At 42.7% G+C, this 17,763-nt stretch overlaps 1 protein-coding gene across 1 annotated transcript; it reads left to right on the forward strand.

Moving 5' to 3' along the window:
* Window positions 1-4,956: 4,956 nt before the first annotated feature.
* Window positions 4,957-17,497, forward strand: LOC140713885 (eomesodermin-like). The gene is made up of 6 exons (XM_073024522.1): window positions 4,957-5,848; window positions 10,696-10,850; window positions 15,416-15,537; window positions 15,632-15,790; window positions 15,876-15,937; window positions 16,055-17,497. The coding sequence occupies exons 1-6, from the start codon at window positions 5,085-5,087 to the stop codon at window positions 16,782-16,784; spliced, it is 1,992 nt and encodes a 663-aa protein (XP_072880623.1). The 5' UTR covers window positions 4,957-5,084; the 3' UTR covers window positions 16,785-17,497.
* Window positions 17,498-17,763: the final 266 nt, after the last annotated feature.

Genomic DNA, 17,763 nt, shown 5'->3' on the forward strand with positions numbered 1-17,763 from the left:
GTGTCTCTATCAGCAGGACTACTGTGCTTTCCAAACTGCCCTTTCAGTACTTCTCACAGTTAGTTTGATGTAATAACTCAACTCCAAATGCATCTTTAACTTCATTTCAGTATTTTCTTGTGCTTGTGTGAAAGGACTTGCATCACATTGACAGGAGTAATCATCCATCAGCTAACATTTCAAGCCAAGCTATAATTTAGATTCAAAGGAGGTTTTGACATCACACCTGATACCAATAAGGCAGTTTGTGATTTAATTACTACTGTGCGAAGTCTCTTCCAGGGATGTTCAGTCCTGCTGAAGGATTTCAGCCCGAAACGTCGACTGGACTTTTTTTTCCCATAGATGCTGCCTGGCCTGCTGAGTTCCTCCAGCATTTTATGTGTGTTGTTGGCAGCATTTCAGATGGTGACGAGGAGCGAGATATATCAGCTAATTGAGTGATGTCACAGCAACAACCTTGCATTCAGTGTCTGTAAGACCAATGAATTGACTGTGGACTTCAGAAACAGTTAGTCAAGGGATTTCCCCTTGACTCTCAAGACCCCAGTCCTCATTGAAGGATCAGCATTGGAAAGAAGAAGAAGCGAGTAGTGAAGTCAGCCAGCTCCATCACGGTGCTCGCCTCTCCAGCATCCAGGACATCTTCAAGACGTGATGCCTCTGAAAGGTGGTACCCATCATTAAGGATGCCCATCACACAAGGCAAGCCCCCTTCTCATTGCTACCATCAAGGAGGAGGTGCAGGAATGTTTCAGGAATCCACCAACACATTTCTGAATGGACACTGAACCAATGAATGCTCCCTCTGTATTTTTTCTCCTTCACTTTTTGAACTACTTACTTAACTAATTTTTATATATCCTTCTTATTGTAATTTACAGTTTTTATTACCATGTAATCCAATATACTGCCGCCTCAAAACAACAAATTTCATGACATATCCTGGTGATATTAAATCTGATTCTGATTGCTTCCAGTCCTTTTAAATTTTGGTTGCCTGAATTTTTCTGAAAAGTGTAGATGTTGTACTGTAAGAAGATACAATCAGAATCAGGTTTATTATCACTGTCTTATATGTGTGAAATGTGTTGTGATAGCAAGACAGTACAAAAACATAAAAATTACTATAAATTACAAAACAACTAAGTAGCACAGATATAAAGGAATAACAAGGTTGAGTTCATGGATTCATGGATCATTCGGAAATCTGATGGTGGAGGGGAGGAAGTTGTTCCTAAAATGTAGAGTATGTGCCTTCAGGCTCCTGTACCTCCATGGCGCAATGAGTAAGAGAGCACATCCTGGATGATGAGGGCCCTTAATGATGGATGTTGCCTTTTGAGAGATTGCCTTTCCAAGAAGTCCTTGATGCTGGAGAGGCTAGTATCCATGGTGGAGCTGGATGAATCTTTTACCTGTTCTGTGCGGTGGCCCCTCCATGCCAGACAGTGATGCAGCCAGTCAGAATGTTCGCCATGGTACATCTGTAGCCATTTACTATTGTCGTTGGTGATATACCAAATGACATGAAACTCCTAAAGAAATAGAGCCGCTGTCCTGCCTTATTTGTAATTGCATCAGTATGTTGGGCCCAGGATAGACCTTCAGAATTGCTGATACCCAGGAGCTTGAAACTGCTCGCCCTTTCCTCACCCTGAACTCCCACCAAAGGATGGCGAATATCTGGGACCTACTTCGCCACCGAATGGATGAAGGAAATGAATCTACCGGGATCCTCATAATTTACCTGATAGAGTTCGGTCACTAGCAAGGATAAATGAGGTGTCGGTGCCTCAAACCTCAATTCGGCTGAACTGCTTAAAGGCACGAGAAGAATCCTTTTCTCAGCCCCGTCCTCTACTTCGAAGACCCTTCTCTCCAGAACAGGATTAATACAATTGAAAATCTCATCCGGAGTCGCCTCCCGCTGTGATTAGTTAGAAATACGCCAAGTTAGCCGCCAAGTGCATCTACGACGAATTTTCCCTGTACTTTTTATAATTGGGATCGCGAGAATAATTTATTGTCATTTATAGTTTGTTTTTATGTACTGCACTCCTCAGCTGCCGCAAAAGAACAAATTCCACGGCATATGTCAGTGATATTGAACTTGTGACCGATTTGGATCCTGATTCTTTCACCTTAATCTTCTTTTATTCTAATTTTGAGTCTATCCTACACTCCCCTGCTTCGCTTCGCGCCACTCAATATTTTACCCTTTTGTTCCGGATTTTCAGCATGTCCATATTTATGGAGAAAAAAAAATCTTGTAACCAGCATTTTGTTTGCGTTGCTTAAGATTTCTAACATCTGTGGAATCTCTTGTATTTCTCTTCGACGGTCGCCTGGAATTCACGGAGCACGTTTGCAAGGAACGCACTGTCCAGGCCATTCTCTTCTCACTGCTACCATCGGGCAGGAGGTGGCACAGGATTGTCCAGCCAGCTGGAGGTGCAAAGTTAATGGTGGCGTTTAAAAACAGATAGTTTCATGAAGGAATTGGTGTTAAGACAGCCAGGGACACGGTGAATTGGGATTTTCGCGTGAACTACCCTGGCGGTCTAAGTGAGGGACGGGCAGTGAAGGCTTCAATTCTGGGGCAGAAAATCTGTCTACGTTTTCTGGCAGTTTCAAAATTTCCTTCTTCGTATAAAATCAATTAACACCAGCGCCTGTGCTTCACGGAGGCGTAAACTGCACAGAAAACATAATGTATTTAGAAATCTATGGAGCGAGCAGGAAGAAGATCTCTCCCTGCTTATAGATCAAACCATTCTCCTAGTGATCTGGCGAGTAGATGCACAAGCTGGGTTTTTTTTTAACACTCTTCGCAGGTAGAAACCTGATGTTAAGGGTTCTGATAGCCCAATATTCAGTCTGTTTAATAGCTGTTTTAATGATGTTGTCTCTCCGCGCCGAGCTGTCACACTCCTGCACATCACAGACTCCCTCAGACAGAAAAATAATTGGCCGTTTTTATCCTGCCTGCAAACAGGAACCCGGTGGGTATAAGACTTTTACCCCCCCGGGGACTCCGGCATCAAATGCATTCGGCACAATAACTCCCGGTCCGCATTCGTGCGCGCGTTTCCTTTGGATCGTCTGAAGTTCTGAATGTGAAATTCATTGTCATAAAACTCCCGAACAGCGAAATCTGAATTTATTGCCAAGGAAAATCTACCACCATCTGTTAAGTGTCGGCGCCAAGTTAAAAGCCTGTAAAGGAATATACGGTTGGAATCGAAAGCTGATTTTTGCCCCTGTGATTCCAGTCGCGTTCGACAGGAGCTCCACAATAGAAATGGTTAATGCGAGCGGAGAAAATTACTACAGTTACAGAATTCTGCGGATCATCCAGTCAGGAAGTTACTGAGCACTCAGTGACTAACCGCGCTGCGAATAACTATCAGAATAGAAATAATATTAAATCGAAATGCTCCGTTCGATAGGAACAAATTAACATAAAAAGTATTGATATAGACACAAGTTTCCAGCTATACTGGTCATCCATTTTGAGCTTTTGGGAAAGGTGTGGGCAGTTTTTACCGACTGCAAAACAAAAAAAAAACTGGAAAATAGCAAATGACCTTTATAAGCATACGAATGTGAGGGAAACTGGAGGACATAGACATTGTGTAGGCAAAAGAGATTATTTTAGTTGGCCATTTGATTACAAATTGAATTGGTTCGGCACAACATTGTGGGCCGAAGGGCCTGGTCCTGTTCTATGTTTTATGACGAAAAGATTGGGGAGAATCGGAAAATCGCGGCGGTGTGGTTTCTGACTACTGAACACACCGCTAATAAAATCCAAACTCCAGTGAATTTCTCCACAAATAACCCCAAACTGTACTCTGATTCACAAGTGCTTCGAGTTCGCCGTAAGTTTTATTTGTAGTCGGAGAATTCCAGTTGCATTTTTACAAACCTAACTGTGACCTGAATCGCCTGGTGGTTTCACAGTAAGAGAATGCTTCCTTTTTTATTCTGTTAATAGGAGTCTTCGCATTTGTAACAATGACTTCACATGTAATATGCAAAGCGGATAGGCCTGCTGGAGTTGTCTACCTTGAATATACAACGTGGAAAATAACGTCTGGCGCCTACATATCAATAAACAATGACAGTGATAAAATTGCATTCCGGATCAGGTAAACCTTCTGCATCGATCTTCCTATTCCGTCCCTTATTACACTTCGAAACGTTCAGAATCAGAATTAATATCACCGGCATATATCGTGAAATAAGTTGTTTTGAGGCATCAGTGTATTGTAATATATAATAAAAACTGTAACTTACAATACTACATTTATATATATGAATCAAATAATGGGAAAGGGGGAGGGGAAAAGGGAGGCAGCGTACGTTCCAATGCGAAACAAAAGAACCGGGTTTACTTCGCAAAAGTCTGGAGTTTGTGAAACCAAAACATCCAAATCATTGGGGAAAGAAAGCAGTGATTGTCAAATCAAAACACCTGCTATTTGATGTTACAGCGAATCGTCCCGTTAAATCTTTAGGTGTGAATGAATTGGTGGAGAGAATGCTTATTTTGGTGGAGAGGATGCTTATTTTTTTCCTCTTTTTTTTCCAAGGCATGAGATGGAGCTAATTACTTTTCCGTCTCACTCAGTTGTCGAGAAGGAGAGAGATCAAGGAATCTGTTTATCTTCCTCGTCAAGGGCTAAACAGATGGATCAATAACCAATCAGAGAACAGGATCAGTAGGGGGCGGGTGGAAGAGGGACCTCCCTGATAACCCCGCCTCTGATGTCCCTCGGCCAATCAACAAACGGAAGGGGCGGGGACACCAGGTAAACAGCCCGCCCTCCTGACCTGCTTCAAATTCCATTGGCTGGGGAGCTGCGACGGTGTGTGTCTGGAGGCGGGAGAAACGCGGCGTGGGTTATGGGGAGGCGGCAAAGCGGGTGCAAGAGCTCAACTCGAAGGCATTAGAGAGGCTGGTTGCCTGGCTGTGGTTTCTGGTTGTTGTGCATCGGGCTTTGCACAGAAATCTCGTTGACACTTTCTTTTCCCCTTGTAGGTGGGGGGCTGATGAGTGGAGGAGGTTGGACTTAATAATGCAGCTAGCGGAGCGATGCTTCCCTCCCACCACTAACCTGCCTAAGACTACTTTCTACAGCTTGTCAGCCTCTCCAGACGGCCGGAGCCCCGCGTCCTCACACCTCGAGTTCCCCGAGACCGATCGCGGTGAGCCGGTGCAGGAGAACGCCGAGCTCCCCAAGAAGTTCGCCGGTGCAGGCATGCTAACCGAAAGCGAGAGCCACGCATTCGCCGCCTCCAAGGGCGCGGCGGCGGCCGTGGATCGGGCGAAGAGCTCGCCCGCGGTGGACGAGGACTTGACCGAAGTTCGCTACAGTCTGGACGGCATGGGAGCCGAGAGATATTTCCTGTCGCCCGTGGCCCCGCAGAACTTGAGTCCGGGGCATCACCATCAGCAGCCGCCGCCACCGCAATCTCAGCAACAGCAGCAAGCCGGGTCCAGTGCGGGCCCTCTGCTCCCCTACCCCGCTCAGCACCCACCCGCCTTCCCCGTTAACGGCGCCAGCAGATACCTGGGTCCACACTCCGTGCTGGCGAACGGCGCCTACAATTCGATCCTGACCCCGGCCGGAGCGCAGGCTTTCCCCCCTTCGGCTTATCCGGCTTACCCCGGATCGGGGCGCTCCCAGTACGCACATGGTTACCAGGGCGGCCCGCTCTACTCCCAGTACCAGCCGAGTATCCCGCACCCTACCCGAGCACAGGTCTACCTCTGCAACCGGGCTCTCTGGCTCAAATTCCACCGGCACCAGACCGAGATGATTATCACCAAACAAGGCAGGTACGGCTCCATCTCTTACTATTATAAAAGTAAATGCACCGCGCTGGGGGTAATCCCGTTCATTGATGGGTATTGGCGTTGTGGATCTGATAGTTTTAGTCTGAACTTTGTTCAGCTGTTCAAAGAGATGATTGCTAATTTTACCAGATTCCCGACAGTTAGTACTTAACCCCCTGTAGCGTTATTTGTTTGCTTTTATAACTTGTATCGCAGAAGCACTTTGTTATTTTTAATTGATTTGGGTTAATATTATTTTGTGTTATGTGTGTGATGTATGTGTACCGTGTTGTGCACCCTGGTCTGGGGAAAACAAGAACAAGTTTCGTTTGGCGGTACACAAGTAGACGGTTGACTGGGCATTAAACTGAACTTGAACCAGTGGGTCGCAGGCCGCGGGCAGGAGCTTGCCCGACTGTCGAGTTGTCTACAGGTGTATCCCATCTTCAAAGATCCTTCCTCTCCCAGGAATAAGGTCGCTAACCCAGTGCTAAACCCTCCTTCTTTCGCAGCCGGGCCTTGGACTGTCCATGGCGGAGTTCGAAAAGACAATATTGGACCAAAATGCTGGTCTTCCGAGGATTTTTGTAAAGCGCACTTGTTTTTCCCCCCTTAGCTTACTGTGAACACCGATCTGACCGTGCTACAAGTGGCTTCAGAATACTCGGTGAGACCGGCCTCTAAATATACTTTATTTTTTGAGTAACACACACAAAATTATGCAGGAACTCAGCAAGTCAGGCAGAGCGAGCTGTCGAGCGAGACCCAAGTGTTCCTCCACACAATTACACAAAAGTGCTGGAGGAACTTGGCAGGTCAGGAGGAATCTATGAATAAAGAGTCGACGTTTTGGACCGAGACTCCGAGATCCCCAGTAACTCACAGTAAAATGTTGGAGAAACTCAGCAGGTCAGACTGCATCTATGGGAAGGAATACAGTCAATATTTTGAGCCGAGTCCTGGTAAAACGGCTCAGTCTGAAAGACCATCGTGCTTATTCCTCTCCATAGATGCTGTCTGATCTGAATTCCTCCAGTATTTTGTGTGTGTTACTGTGGATTTCCAGCACCTGCAGAATCTATTCTTAACGCGCATATTGAAAGATTGGATGTTTGTGGGCCTTTTTATGGTTTCATTGTTTGTGGCTGCCTTTTAAGGAGAGGAACCTCAATGTTGTATAATGTATGCATACTTTGATAATGAGTGTACTTTGAACTTTGAACATGGACTTGTTAAATATAACCAGAAATAATGCAACAGCTTTAGCCTAAATAACGTGATGGAACCCACAGCAGGCGACTCCGTTCCAGAACATGATTTGAGCAATTATATAGAGCGAAACGATTGGTAAGATGCAGTCAGGAGTCAATTGTAACACCCGACAGCTCAGGTTGTATCTGTGGAAAGAGAAATAGTTACCGTTCAGACCCTTCGCTGGATCCGCGGCTGTGCTGAGCCCGCGTTCCCGAGGAGGAACCCCGCAGGCTGTGTACAAGCCAGCGAAGCGCGTTTTCTCTGTTCGTTCTGGAGAACAGGCTCGGCGCCGTTCGCCCGAGCATACTGAACGTGTATGTTCAACGGATGCAAGCCCTAACTGCATTTGAAGGGGAACTTATTATTATCAAAGTACGTACCGATCGCCATATACTACCCCGAGATTAATTTTCTTGTGGGCATTCACAGCATCACAAAGAGAAGTACAATAGAATCAACGAAAAACTATGACGATGACTCAATGTGCAAAATAAGAGAAAGTGTGCAAATACAAATTAATAACAAAGATGAATAGGTAAATAATACTGAGAACATGAGATGCAGAGTCCTTGAAAGTGAGTCCATAGGTTGTGGAATCAGTTCAGGGTTGAGGAGTGACGCTGGTTCAGGAGCCTGCAGGTTGTGGGGTAACTCACTGAACGTGGTGGAGTGGGACCTGTTCCTCTTCTTGGAAGGACAGCCTTTCCTTGTGAACCATGCAGTACATTCAAAGCCGAATTAAAAGGTGTGTGTCAGGCCATACGCGAAGGCCACACTTGTTATCGGTAAACCTTATAGGAATCTCTAAACCCGGGAACAACTACCCGGACTCTGAACGACAGGAAGTTATTTTTTTAAAGTTTCAGATTCAAAGCTAAGTCATTAAGGCATCGGGTACAGTGGAACACAGAAAATGCTGGAGGAACTCAGCAGGTCGGGTAGCGGCAGTCCGTCTCAATTCCAATTGCAAGATACTTTGATTCTCTGACTGTAACCCTGTTATCAATCCTCGAATAAATTCGAATACGTGATTTGAATTAGTTGCGTTGATAGTTTTGTATAAGTAAAACTTATACCATTGGTAAGATAGCTACAAGACCCGATGAAAACAGCAATTGATAGCGGATAATTATACATTGCTCTTAGAATTAAGAATGAAGCCAGTGTCTCGTCTTCTGCATATTACCTCCCCATGGTATTGTGAGCAGTGGGCAGACGCGACGAGATGGTAAAATCAAACTGTTCAAGTCCAGTTCTTTTGTAAGCCAATAAAATAATTTTATCCAGGTTCTCGGTACTAGTTAATCGGCCTGTCGGCCTCAGGATACTTGCTATCTAAACAAGTTAAAATGCAGTGTAACGATTTTTACACTGACCCTTCCTCTTTTTGTTTCTAAAGACTGATGTGCCTCAGCACTGGTGAGAAATGCAGTGTGGAAGATCACGCCTTCTCACCGAAACAAGGTTGCATCTTATACCCACTATTCCTTTAGATCTCTTTACACTTTTAAACTCTGGGTCGAGTTTTGGTTTTGTTCGCGTAGGGAAGAAAATCCCGTCATCATACAGCTGTTTATAATTTCTTTCTTTCTCTGTGACAATGCGTGACTGTGATAACTGGATCATCTGGCTTTTATGTTAACAGCTCTCAGTGATGCTATGCATGTCTCCCTGTTAAATCTGTCGATCAGTCTCCGTTTGTATTTCACCAATTGTTCAACGTGTGCTCTCCTTACGAAGCGCGCTGTCTCGAGGAAATGCGGTTCTGAATATTTTGTAGATTTGCCAAAACCTCTCTACGTCTAATCGCTTTTTAGAGATCCCAATCATTAAATTCCGATGTTTCCATCTGACTCCGGTTTTAATTAACGCCTCGTGGAAGTGCAAAAACAGCGCTGCAGTCTGAAATATCCGGATCTCCCAATGAGACTGCCACGAACGATCACTTTCTGTTGGCAGATTTTTGTAACATAATTACAATAGAAAAAATCAAGATGATGCTCTGGTTTCTGTTTCAGGATGACGCGAGCATTAATACCATTCGAGTGTGGAATACTCACGATTATCGCTTTTAACGCAGAATTACTGATGCAGCTGCCGCTAGCGGTGATTAGGCAGGATGTTTAATGCAATTTCTCCCGGAACAGCGATGTTCCTTTAACTCCATTACAGTTTTGCGAATGTCAACAGCGGGGAAAAATACATGTTAATTAAACTTTTACATTTTGTTTTACTGAAAGGAGGACGTGCGCCCGTCAGTACGTTTATTAATCTAAATAAATCAGATTAGTTTCTTAATTTCCTAAAACTGTTCTGAAGTTCCCACGTTACAATGCCGGTAGAAGCGCATTGTTTCTACGCATGGTAACACTGATGGTATTAATGAACAGTATTAATGCAGTCTGATAATATTCAAGGTCAAGACTAAAATTAGCGTTAGACGTTTCCAAACTGTACCTTACGGTCTATTAAATTATTAATAATTTAATAATTGTCAGTATGCATCGGCATTAAAGGTTGAGACGGGGAGCACACAGATGAGATTGCGGGAGTGCGGGGATCTCTCCCTGAACCCAAGGCCGTATTGGTCGCTCCAACTCAAAATCGCTGTACCTGCTCGGGCCCCAGTCATCAGGATGCGCTTAAAATGCCATTCCTGTTTGAAAATCGTTTCTCTGCTATAAACTGCAAGCGTTTCAGCAAGCAGAATCCCTTTGTGTTTAACCCTGCAAGGTTTTACTTTCGATCTATATGACCTCGCAAATTTCAGATTCTACTTTTTTTCTTTTACGAGAACACTCGTCTTTAAGAAATTTTATGTTCTGTGAATGTTCAAGAATGTAAGGCCAGAAATTGGCCCAGATGAGTCATGATTTACACTTAAACTGCGGAGAAGTATAGTCAGGGTGTCTGTACAGTTCAGAATTTACCTTTCTGACCCGGGTTCTAATGAAGGGTCTGCGACCTCAAATGTTTTAACAGTCTGTCCCGCCTATTGTTTCCAGAATTTTCGATTTCCTTCAGATTTCGGGCATTGTGCATGACCTTGGCTTCTGTTTGGCCGTAAATATAAAATGCACCATTTATTTTCCCCTTTATTCTCCCTCCTTTCCAGAACTTCGGAAGGGTCTCGGCCCGTAACATCAGCTGTTTATTCCCCTCCACAGAAGCTGCCTGACCTGCTGAGTTCATGCAGCATTTGTGTGGCTGTGGATTTCCAACATCCGCAGAATCCCTTGTGCTAGTTACTGTTATTTCATCACGCGTATTGCTTAGAGTAATCACTCTAAGATCATTCTAAAGTCATCTAACGTCATTTTCAGTAGACAGGAGTAAAGGAAAACGAAATCATTGTTAGTGACAGAGATCCGATACAGCACAAAAAAGACACAGTAAGATAAAACAGGGTAAATATAAATTAGTGAGATGAGATTAAGTACATAAATTGACTGTATGCCCATAACGTGATGCTAGGCACGGCAATGTCTGTACTTACGATAACGAAATGATAAAGTAGTGGGGGTGGGGGGGTGTCTAGCCGCACTACTCGAGTAAAGTGATCTTTTCTTTTGTTGCCTCCATTTTTTTTCCCGCAGGCGCATGTTTCCTTTCCTGAGTTTTAACATCTCCGCCCTGAACCCGACGTCCCATTACAACGTGTTCGTGGAAATCGTGCTGTCCGACCCCAATCACTGGAGGTTTCAGGGAGGGAAGTGGGTGACTTGCGGGAAAGCTGACAACAATATTCAAGGTAAACACAGTGGCGCGCTCGAAGGTGTGCGGTGGCCTTGGGGTTGAGCCGCCTCTCTCCCTGTTGGGAACTAATCTACGGTCGCAATCAGACCAGTACAGCCTGGTAGATATTAATAATTGATTTACAGAGCACCTTCCAAACAAACTGTTTACAGTGGGATACGTGCAAACATGAAAATAAAAGACAAGGATATCAGTTAAAAGCGAGGTTTTGAGCTTGTGATTAAAAGTGTCAAATTTGCCTGCAGTCAAAATGGTTTTGAGCTCCACAGGTAGTTTTTTTAAAAACTGACCTGCAAATTATCTTTTGAGGGAGAATGTTTAAAATTGAAGAGACTGCCGGAAGAAGAGGTGAGAGCTCCAATCAGGATTAGATAACGAAAGCGGATTATAAAACTAACTTCAGATTTATATTTATTTCCCACATTCCCGTGTCTTATGCTTGTTAAGTGTTAGCAATTAATCATCTTTGCGACCCCTCCATTACCCTGATGTTTCTGTGTGACTTAGAACATAAGAAGGTGCAGCGCGAGAATAGGCCTAGTCCCGCAATGCTGTACCGAACGAATTAAATTATTAATTAGATGACCAACTAAACCAGAATCAGAACAGATTTAATATCACAGGCATAGGTGGTGAAATTTGTTGTTTGGCGGCAGCGGTACATTGCAATACATAGTAAAAAGAATACATTACAACAAGAAGTACTATGTGTATACAATATTTTGAAAGAAAGAAAATAGAGAGGTAGTGTACGTCGTCCATTCATAAATCCGATGGCAGAAGGGAAGAAGTTGCTCTTGAGTCTTCAGACTTCTGTAGTTGCTCCCTGATTGTACAAATGAGAAGAGAGCTTGTCCTTTGTAATAGGGGTCCTTAGTGACAGATGCTGCCTTTTTGAGGCATTGCTCTTCACTTCTTACCCCTCCTGCCTGCTACACAATGTCCACATCCTTCCATTTCCCTCACATTCATGTGCTTTTCTAAACATCTCTTAAAAGTCAGTTAAATTGTTAAAGCACTAAAATTCCTGTTATAATCCTCTGACCTAATAAACAAACCAGGAACATAGGACTAGTTGATATATGTCATTGGAGGATAATTATTCAAGATTCAAAATTATTTATTGTCATTTATCAGTACACAGGAGCAAGGGAGGACAAAACGATTGTTACTCTGATTCTCCAATATTTATCATGTTTCAATTGCTAAATACTTTCTCAGAGAGGCAGGACTTCCATTTCACATTTTCTCAGTGGCATTGTCTCGAGAGTGGATGAAAGTCAGAGCTTCTAGTAGGAATTCCAGCTCATGAGGCCTCTGCCATTTTTATCTTTTCTAGTGAAGTTATATCTCTTGACCTCCTTCCCGATGTGATAAAACAGCTTGTGTTCAAACAGCATCTTTAATCCAGCAAAGTGTTGCCGCACTAATGGTCGGGGCACCCTTTGCTGGATTCATGTGGAGCCACCGAATGAAGAAAATGAATCATCTCAGGGTTGTATATGGTGATATATATAAATATATATACACCCCAAATATGGTGATATTCAATTTACTTTGAACATCCCTGAGTGTAAAACTTTGTGACTATCATCCATCCACACCGCCCCCTCTTTCAGTAACTTTTTCACTTTATTTATATACTTTTTTAAATAAAGACACATTCTGGATCCAGTTTCTTTCAATGTGTTTTTTTTCCCCTAAGTTGATTATATTTTTGGAGCGAACATTGTCCCACCCGGAAATGTCAAAGGAAAAAAAAAACCAAGATTTTAGCCAAGTTCCCATCCCGTCTGCCTGCATTTGACCCGTCTCCCTCACTTCTTCACTTCTTGCTACTAAAATCGGTGGGATGCACAGTAGCCTTGGGTCCCACACTACCAGGTTAAGGAATCGTCGTTGCCCTACAACCACTGGGCTCTCAGACTGGCTTTGGATGTCTTCACTGAGCCGACTCCACAGCCTGTAGACTCACTTTCAGGCACTCTGTATTTGTTATGTATGGTCTTTCATATGGTTGAATTTTTTAATTTCCTTGTGGGTGCCTGCAAAAATAATGAAGCTCAAGTTTGTATATGGTATACATACGGTATTTGATACAACTTTGAACTTGGCTCCTAGCAACCAAAGAGTGTGCACCACTAATACAGATGGTCCAATCAAATGAAAACACATGCAGTTAAGTTCCAGACTCACCCCTATCATTATTCTGCAATAATTTGGTTTACCAACTGTTAGAAAAACACGCTCTAGATGTTTTGAAAAATTCTAAATTTAACTCCTGCGGGTTAGATTCAAGATTCAACACCGTTGAATCGAGTTATTTCCAGTACTTGAGTTTAAAAGAGAACAAAATAAATGTTACTCCAGATCTGATGCAGCCCAAACAAACACAATAAGATAAAGAACATAATAAAATAACACAATAAATATAGGCAAACAAGATAGCTTATATACATAGATTGATTGTAGGTCTGTAAAATGGCACAAGGCACAGAGTGTCTGTACACCAGACAGCTCTGACAGGAAATGATAAAGTAGTAGCGGTGGGTTTAATGGGTGGAGGTGTTGATCAGCCTTACTGCTTGAGGAAAGTAACTGTTTACAAGTCTAGTCCCTCTAATTTTTTTGCAGTTGCGTGGACCAACCATTACTCTGAGCAGGAAATTTCTACATGGCCTGAAAACAGCATGGCACTTCAATAAAACATTACATAAAGAAAAGTCCGGCAGTGCAGCAACAAAGGCTTAGAGGGAGCAGAGCTGGTCACCCTGAGGAGTGGGGCAAAAGCTGCTGCTTATTAATGTTACACATTACATAAATACAGCCATATTTGGCCAAACTAATTTAAAGAAATATATATAATAATACTAATATTGCAGGTGTGTTAACGGTACAAAGTTCAAATGCAACCTGCAAATCCCCAATGTCCACACCAATTGCTATATAAGATTTTAAATGCCATTTGCATTACGTAATGGAATTGCAATCTTGCACAACTGTTAGCAGGGTCTTTTTTTTTGGGCTGGCATCCAGCGTAGACATCTATCGATGCAGTATCTTTTCAAATTTGTTGTTCACCCTCACCACCACTGTTCATGGCCACACTGTACCTGAAATGCTGCTGCGCACAAGGCTCTCATTGCCACGCAGCTCGAATAAAAGCAAAAGATGAGACGTGAAATATTTTCTTCGTTGCATTATACCCTTCATTTAATAAATAAAATCAAAAGGTATGTGATTTTTCAAACTGGCATTCTAAATACTTGTATGCACATTACTAAAACGACAAAAATTATTTAAAGTGCCATGCTGTTTTCAGGCCATGTTAATAAAGATCCGGCTCAGAGCAATGGCTGGTCCATGCAGCTGTAAAGGACTTAAAGGGAATGTTGCACGTCACCTCTTAAGTAGGAAGCTAGATAAAAAAAGAATAACAAATGACTCTGACTAGTTTATTCAGCAGAGGATGTTGTAAAAGTTCAGCCAATTAATTAGGTTTATAACTCCTCATCTTAACTAAGATGTTACATATTTAGATTACTTGACAATTGGATCAGTGAAAGTATGGTTATAATGGAATTGATTTATTATTTTCACCTGTACAGTGGAAAACTTGTCTTGCATACTGTTCAAACAGATCAATTCATCACAACAGTGCACTAAGGTAATAAGCAGTGAAACAACAGGATACAGGGTAAGGTGTTACTATCACAGAGAAAGTGCAGGCAGACAATCAGGTGCAAGGTCCCAATGTGGTAGATTGTGAGGTTGAGAGACTATCTCATTGTATTAGTGAATCAATAGCCTTATAATACTGGGCTTAAAGCTGTCCTTGGTGGGTGGTGTCAGGCCTTTCTGCCCACCATTTGACTGGAAAGGGGAAAGGACAAAATGTCTATTTGGAATGATGGGCTGATGAAGTGCAATTCATGCCCTCAAAGGAATTTCACCAAATAACGTACAAAGTTCAGTGTAAATTTATTATCAAAGTACATTTATGTCACCATATACCTGAAATTCATTTTCTCGCAGGCATTCACAGAAATACAGTAGAATCAATGAAGACTATACACAAAGACTGACAACCAATGTACAAAAGCATAAACTGTTTCATTTTTGACACCTTATAAACAGAAATTTAAAACCTTGTAAGGTGTCATTTCATATTAATCATTCAAAATGATGAATAACCCATTTTCAAACTGAAATTACACAAATTCACAAAGAATGGATTTTTTAAATGTATTTGATTTAGTTAGAGGTACTGTGCTGAATAGACTCTTCTGGCCCAATGAGCTACACCACCCAGCAACCCACCTATTTAATCCTCGCCTAGTCACAGGATAATTTATAACGATTAATTATCCTTCTAACCAGTACGTCTTCCTACTCGGGCATGGGGAGAATGTACAAACTCCATACAGACGATACCAGAATTGAACCCTGAACTCCAGAGCCCCAAACCGTAATAGCATCGCACTAACCACTTTGCTACCATGGTGTCTGAGGTTTCTCTTCTCAGTGTTATTCACAGCATTGCACTTTGACTGCTTCCAGGTAACAGAGCTTACGTCCACCCTGAATCTCCAAACACTGGGGCTCACTGGATGAGACAGGAGATTTCCTTCGGGAAGCTTAAGCTGACTAACAACAAGGGTGCAACCAACAACAGCACTCAGGTGAGGCAGCCAGGGCCAGTCTGTGATGTGTTAACCTGTAATTGTGGCCAACACCATGTGAGAGAATTAGAAAGAGTATTTTTCATTGATGCAGATGGTGGTGTTGCAGTCCTTACATAAATACCAACCACAGCTGCACATCGTGGAGGTGAGTGAAGATGGTGCAGAAGATATCAGTGACTCCTCAAAAACACAGACTTACACCTTCCCTGAAACCCAGTTTATTGCAGTGACTGCCTATCAGAACACTGACGTAAGTTTGATTTGCAACATTTTAAAAATGGTAACATAAATTGAGAAGTTGGCAACAGAGATTTTATGAAGTTTTTTTTTATTAGATCACACAGCTCAAAATTGATCACAATCCATTTGCCAAAGGTTTTAGAGACAACTATGATTCGTAAGTATATGCTTTCAATATGTTGAATTCAGGTAACTTTTCCTTTTCTCCTTTATAGCTTGTTGTGTAATAATGATTTCATCAATGTTCTGTTCCTTTTTTTTAAAATCTCCTCAGTATGTTCACGGCTCCAGAGAATGATCGATTGACCCCGTCACCCACGGATTCCCCTCGGTCCCACCAGATCGTACCAGGAACCCGCTACACCATGCAGCCTTTCTTCCAAGATCAATTTGCCAACAGCATACCATCCGCCCGGTTCTACAACGGTGAGCGAACAGTCCCCCAGACGAGTGGCATCCTGTCCTCGCAACAAGCGGAGGAGTCAGGCAACCCACCGCAGAGATGGTTTGTCACTTCTGTGCAACAGCCTGGCACCAACCGGTTGGACTTCACCTCTTACGATGCAGATTATGCCACAAATGCTTTGCTGCCCTACGGTCTCAAGCCTCTGCCCATCCAATCTACTCATTCTCTGAGCTACTATCCTGACCCAACATTTGCTTGGGGCTCCAGGAGCTCCCAGTACCAGAGAAAGATAGCCCCTGGGTTAACGTGGTCCTCCAGGACAAGCCCTTCCACTTTCCCAGAAGACCAAGTGTTGTCCAATGAGGAAAAATCAAGAGAAGAAGCCAACTCACCCTGGATTGAAACTCCTCCATCCATCAAATCCATGGACTCCGACTCTGGACTCTATGAAAATGCCTGCAAACGGAGAAGGGTCTCAGCTGGAAATTCCAGCACTGAGAGCTCCCCAACAATCAAATGTGAGACTATCACTCCAAAAGAGTATAGCAAAGATGGTACAAAAGCGATGGGCTATTATACTTTCTACACCAGCCCGTAATTAAGAGTGTTTCTGTGGTTTGTATGTATATACCTAATCCATTTGCCAAATGTCAAAATGGTCTTATGTGTGCCAAAAAGACTGAACTTTACTTCCATCTTTAGGAACTGACTTTGTACAGTCTATTAGTGCAATCAAATTTTTAAGAAGGTGCCAAAGCTGTCTGAATGCTGTAAGCAACAAGATGGACATGTTCTAGCTAACCCTGTTCTCAATGTTACATCCCACAATATATAGTATTAATTTTAGAAAGAATTTCTGGGGGGGAGGGACTGATTGACTTTTATCATATGTGGTTTAATTTATTTGAAGGTACATTGATGTACAGTTCCTGTTCTGTATAGTCCTCTGTAGAATAGGTGCAGTATAATGTAAAGGAAAATGACCAGTGTTAGTTCAAAGTAAGAGCCAGTCCATCGATGTGTACAGATTAAGCAAAAACAGCTCGATTCAAGCAAGCATTACATTTTTTCAAAAGCAATAAAATAAGACTGTGGATTTCAACATTCCAAGGGGTTCTGTGAGAAGGGAACCATGTACCTGTAGAATCTTGATAAATGCATAACTAATGCACTTAATTTTAGCAACTTCCCATGTGCTGTTCACTTACCAGAGTTAGAATTGTGTATAAAACTTATTGGCAGATTAGTTCTGTGTTTTTTCAGGCTTCAGTCGGCCATTTGATTGTAATTTTGGAAATTAAAATCTCACCTATAAATTAAATTCTTCAGACGTTGATGTGTACCAATTTGTACCAATTTGCTTTTTAAAACATCTGGTTTGCTATGTTCAACTGAGAGCTTCACTCCAGAAGTACAGCCAGGATGGTCCAAAAGCCATGGGCTATCTCCTACATTTTATGGGATAATAAATCAGCTATGATTGATGACAGAGCAGCTTCAATGGGCTGAATGACCTCCTATGTGTTACTTTATAAACCTCAACAACAGCTCTTAAGAGTATTTATGTTGTCAGCTTA

The sequence above is a fragment of the Hemitrygon akajei genome, chromosome 20 (assembly GCF_048418815.1).
Source record: "Hemitrygon akajei chromosome 20, sHemAka1.3, whole genome shotgun sequence".
Lineage (NCBI taxonomy): Eukaryota > Metazoa > Chordata > Chondrichthyes > Myliobatiformes > Dasyatidae > Hemitrygon > Hemitrygon akajei.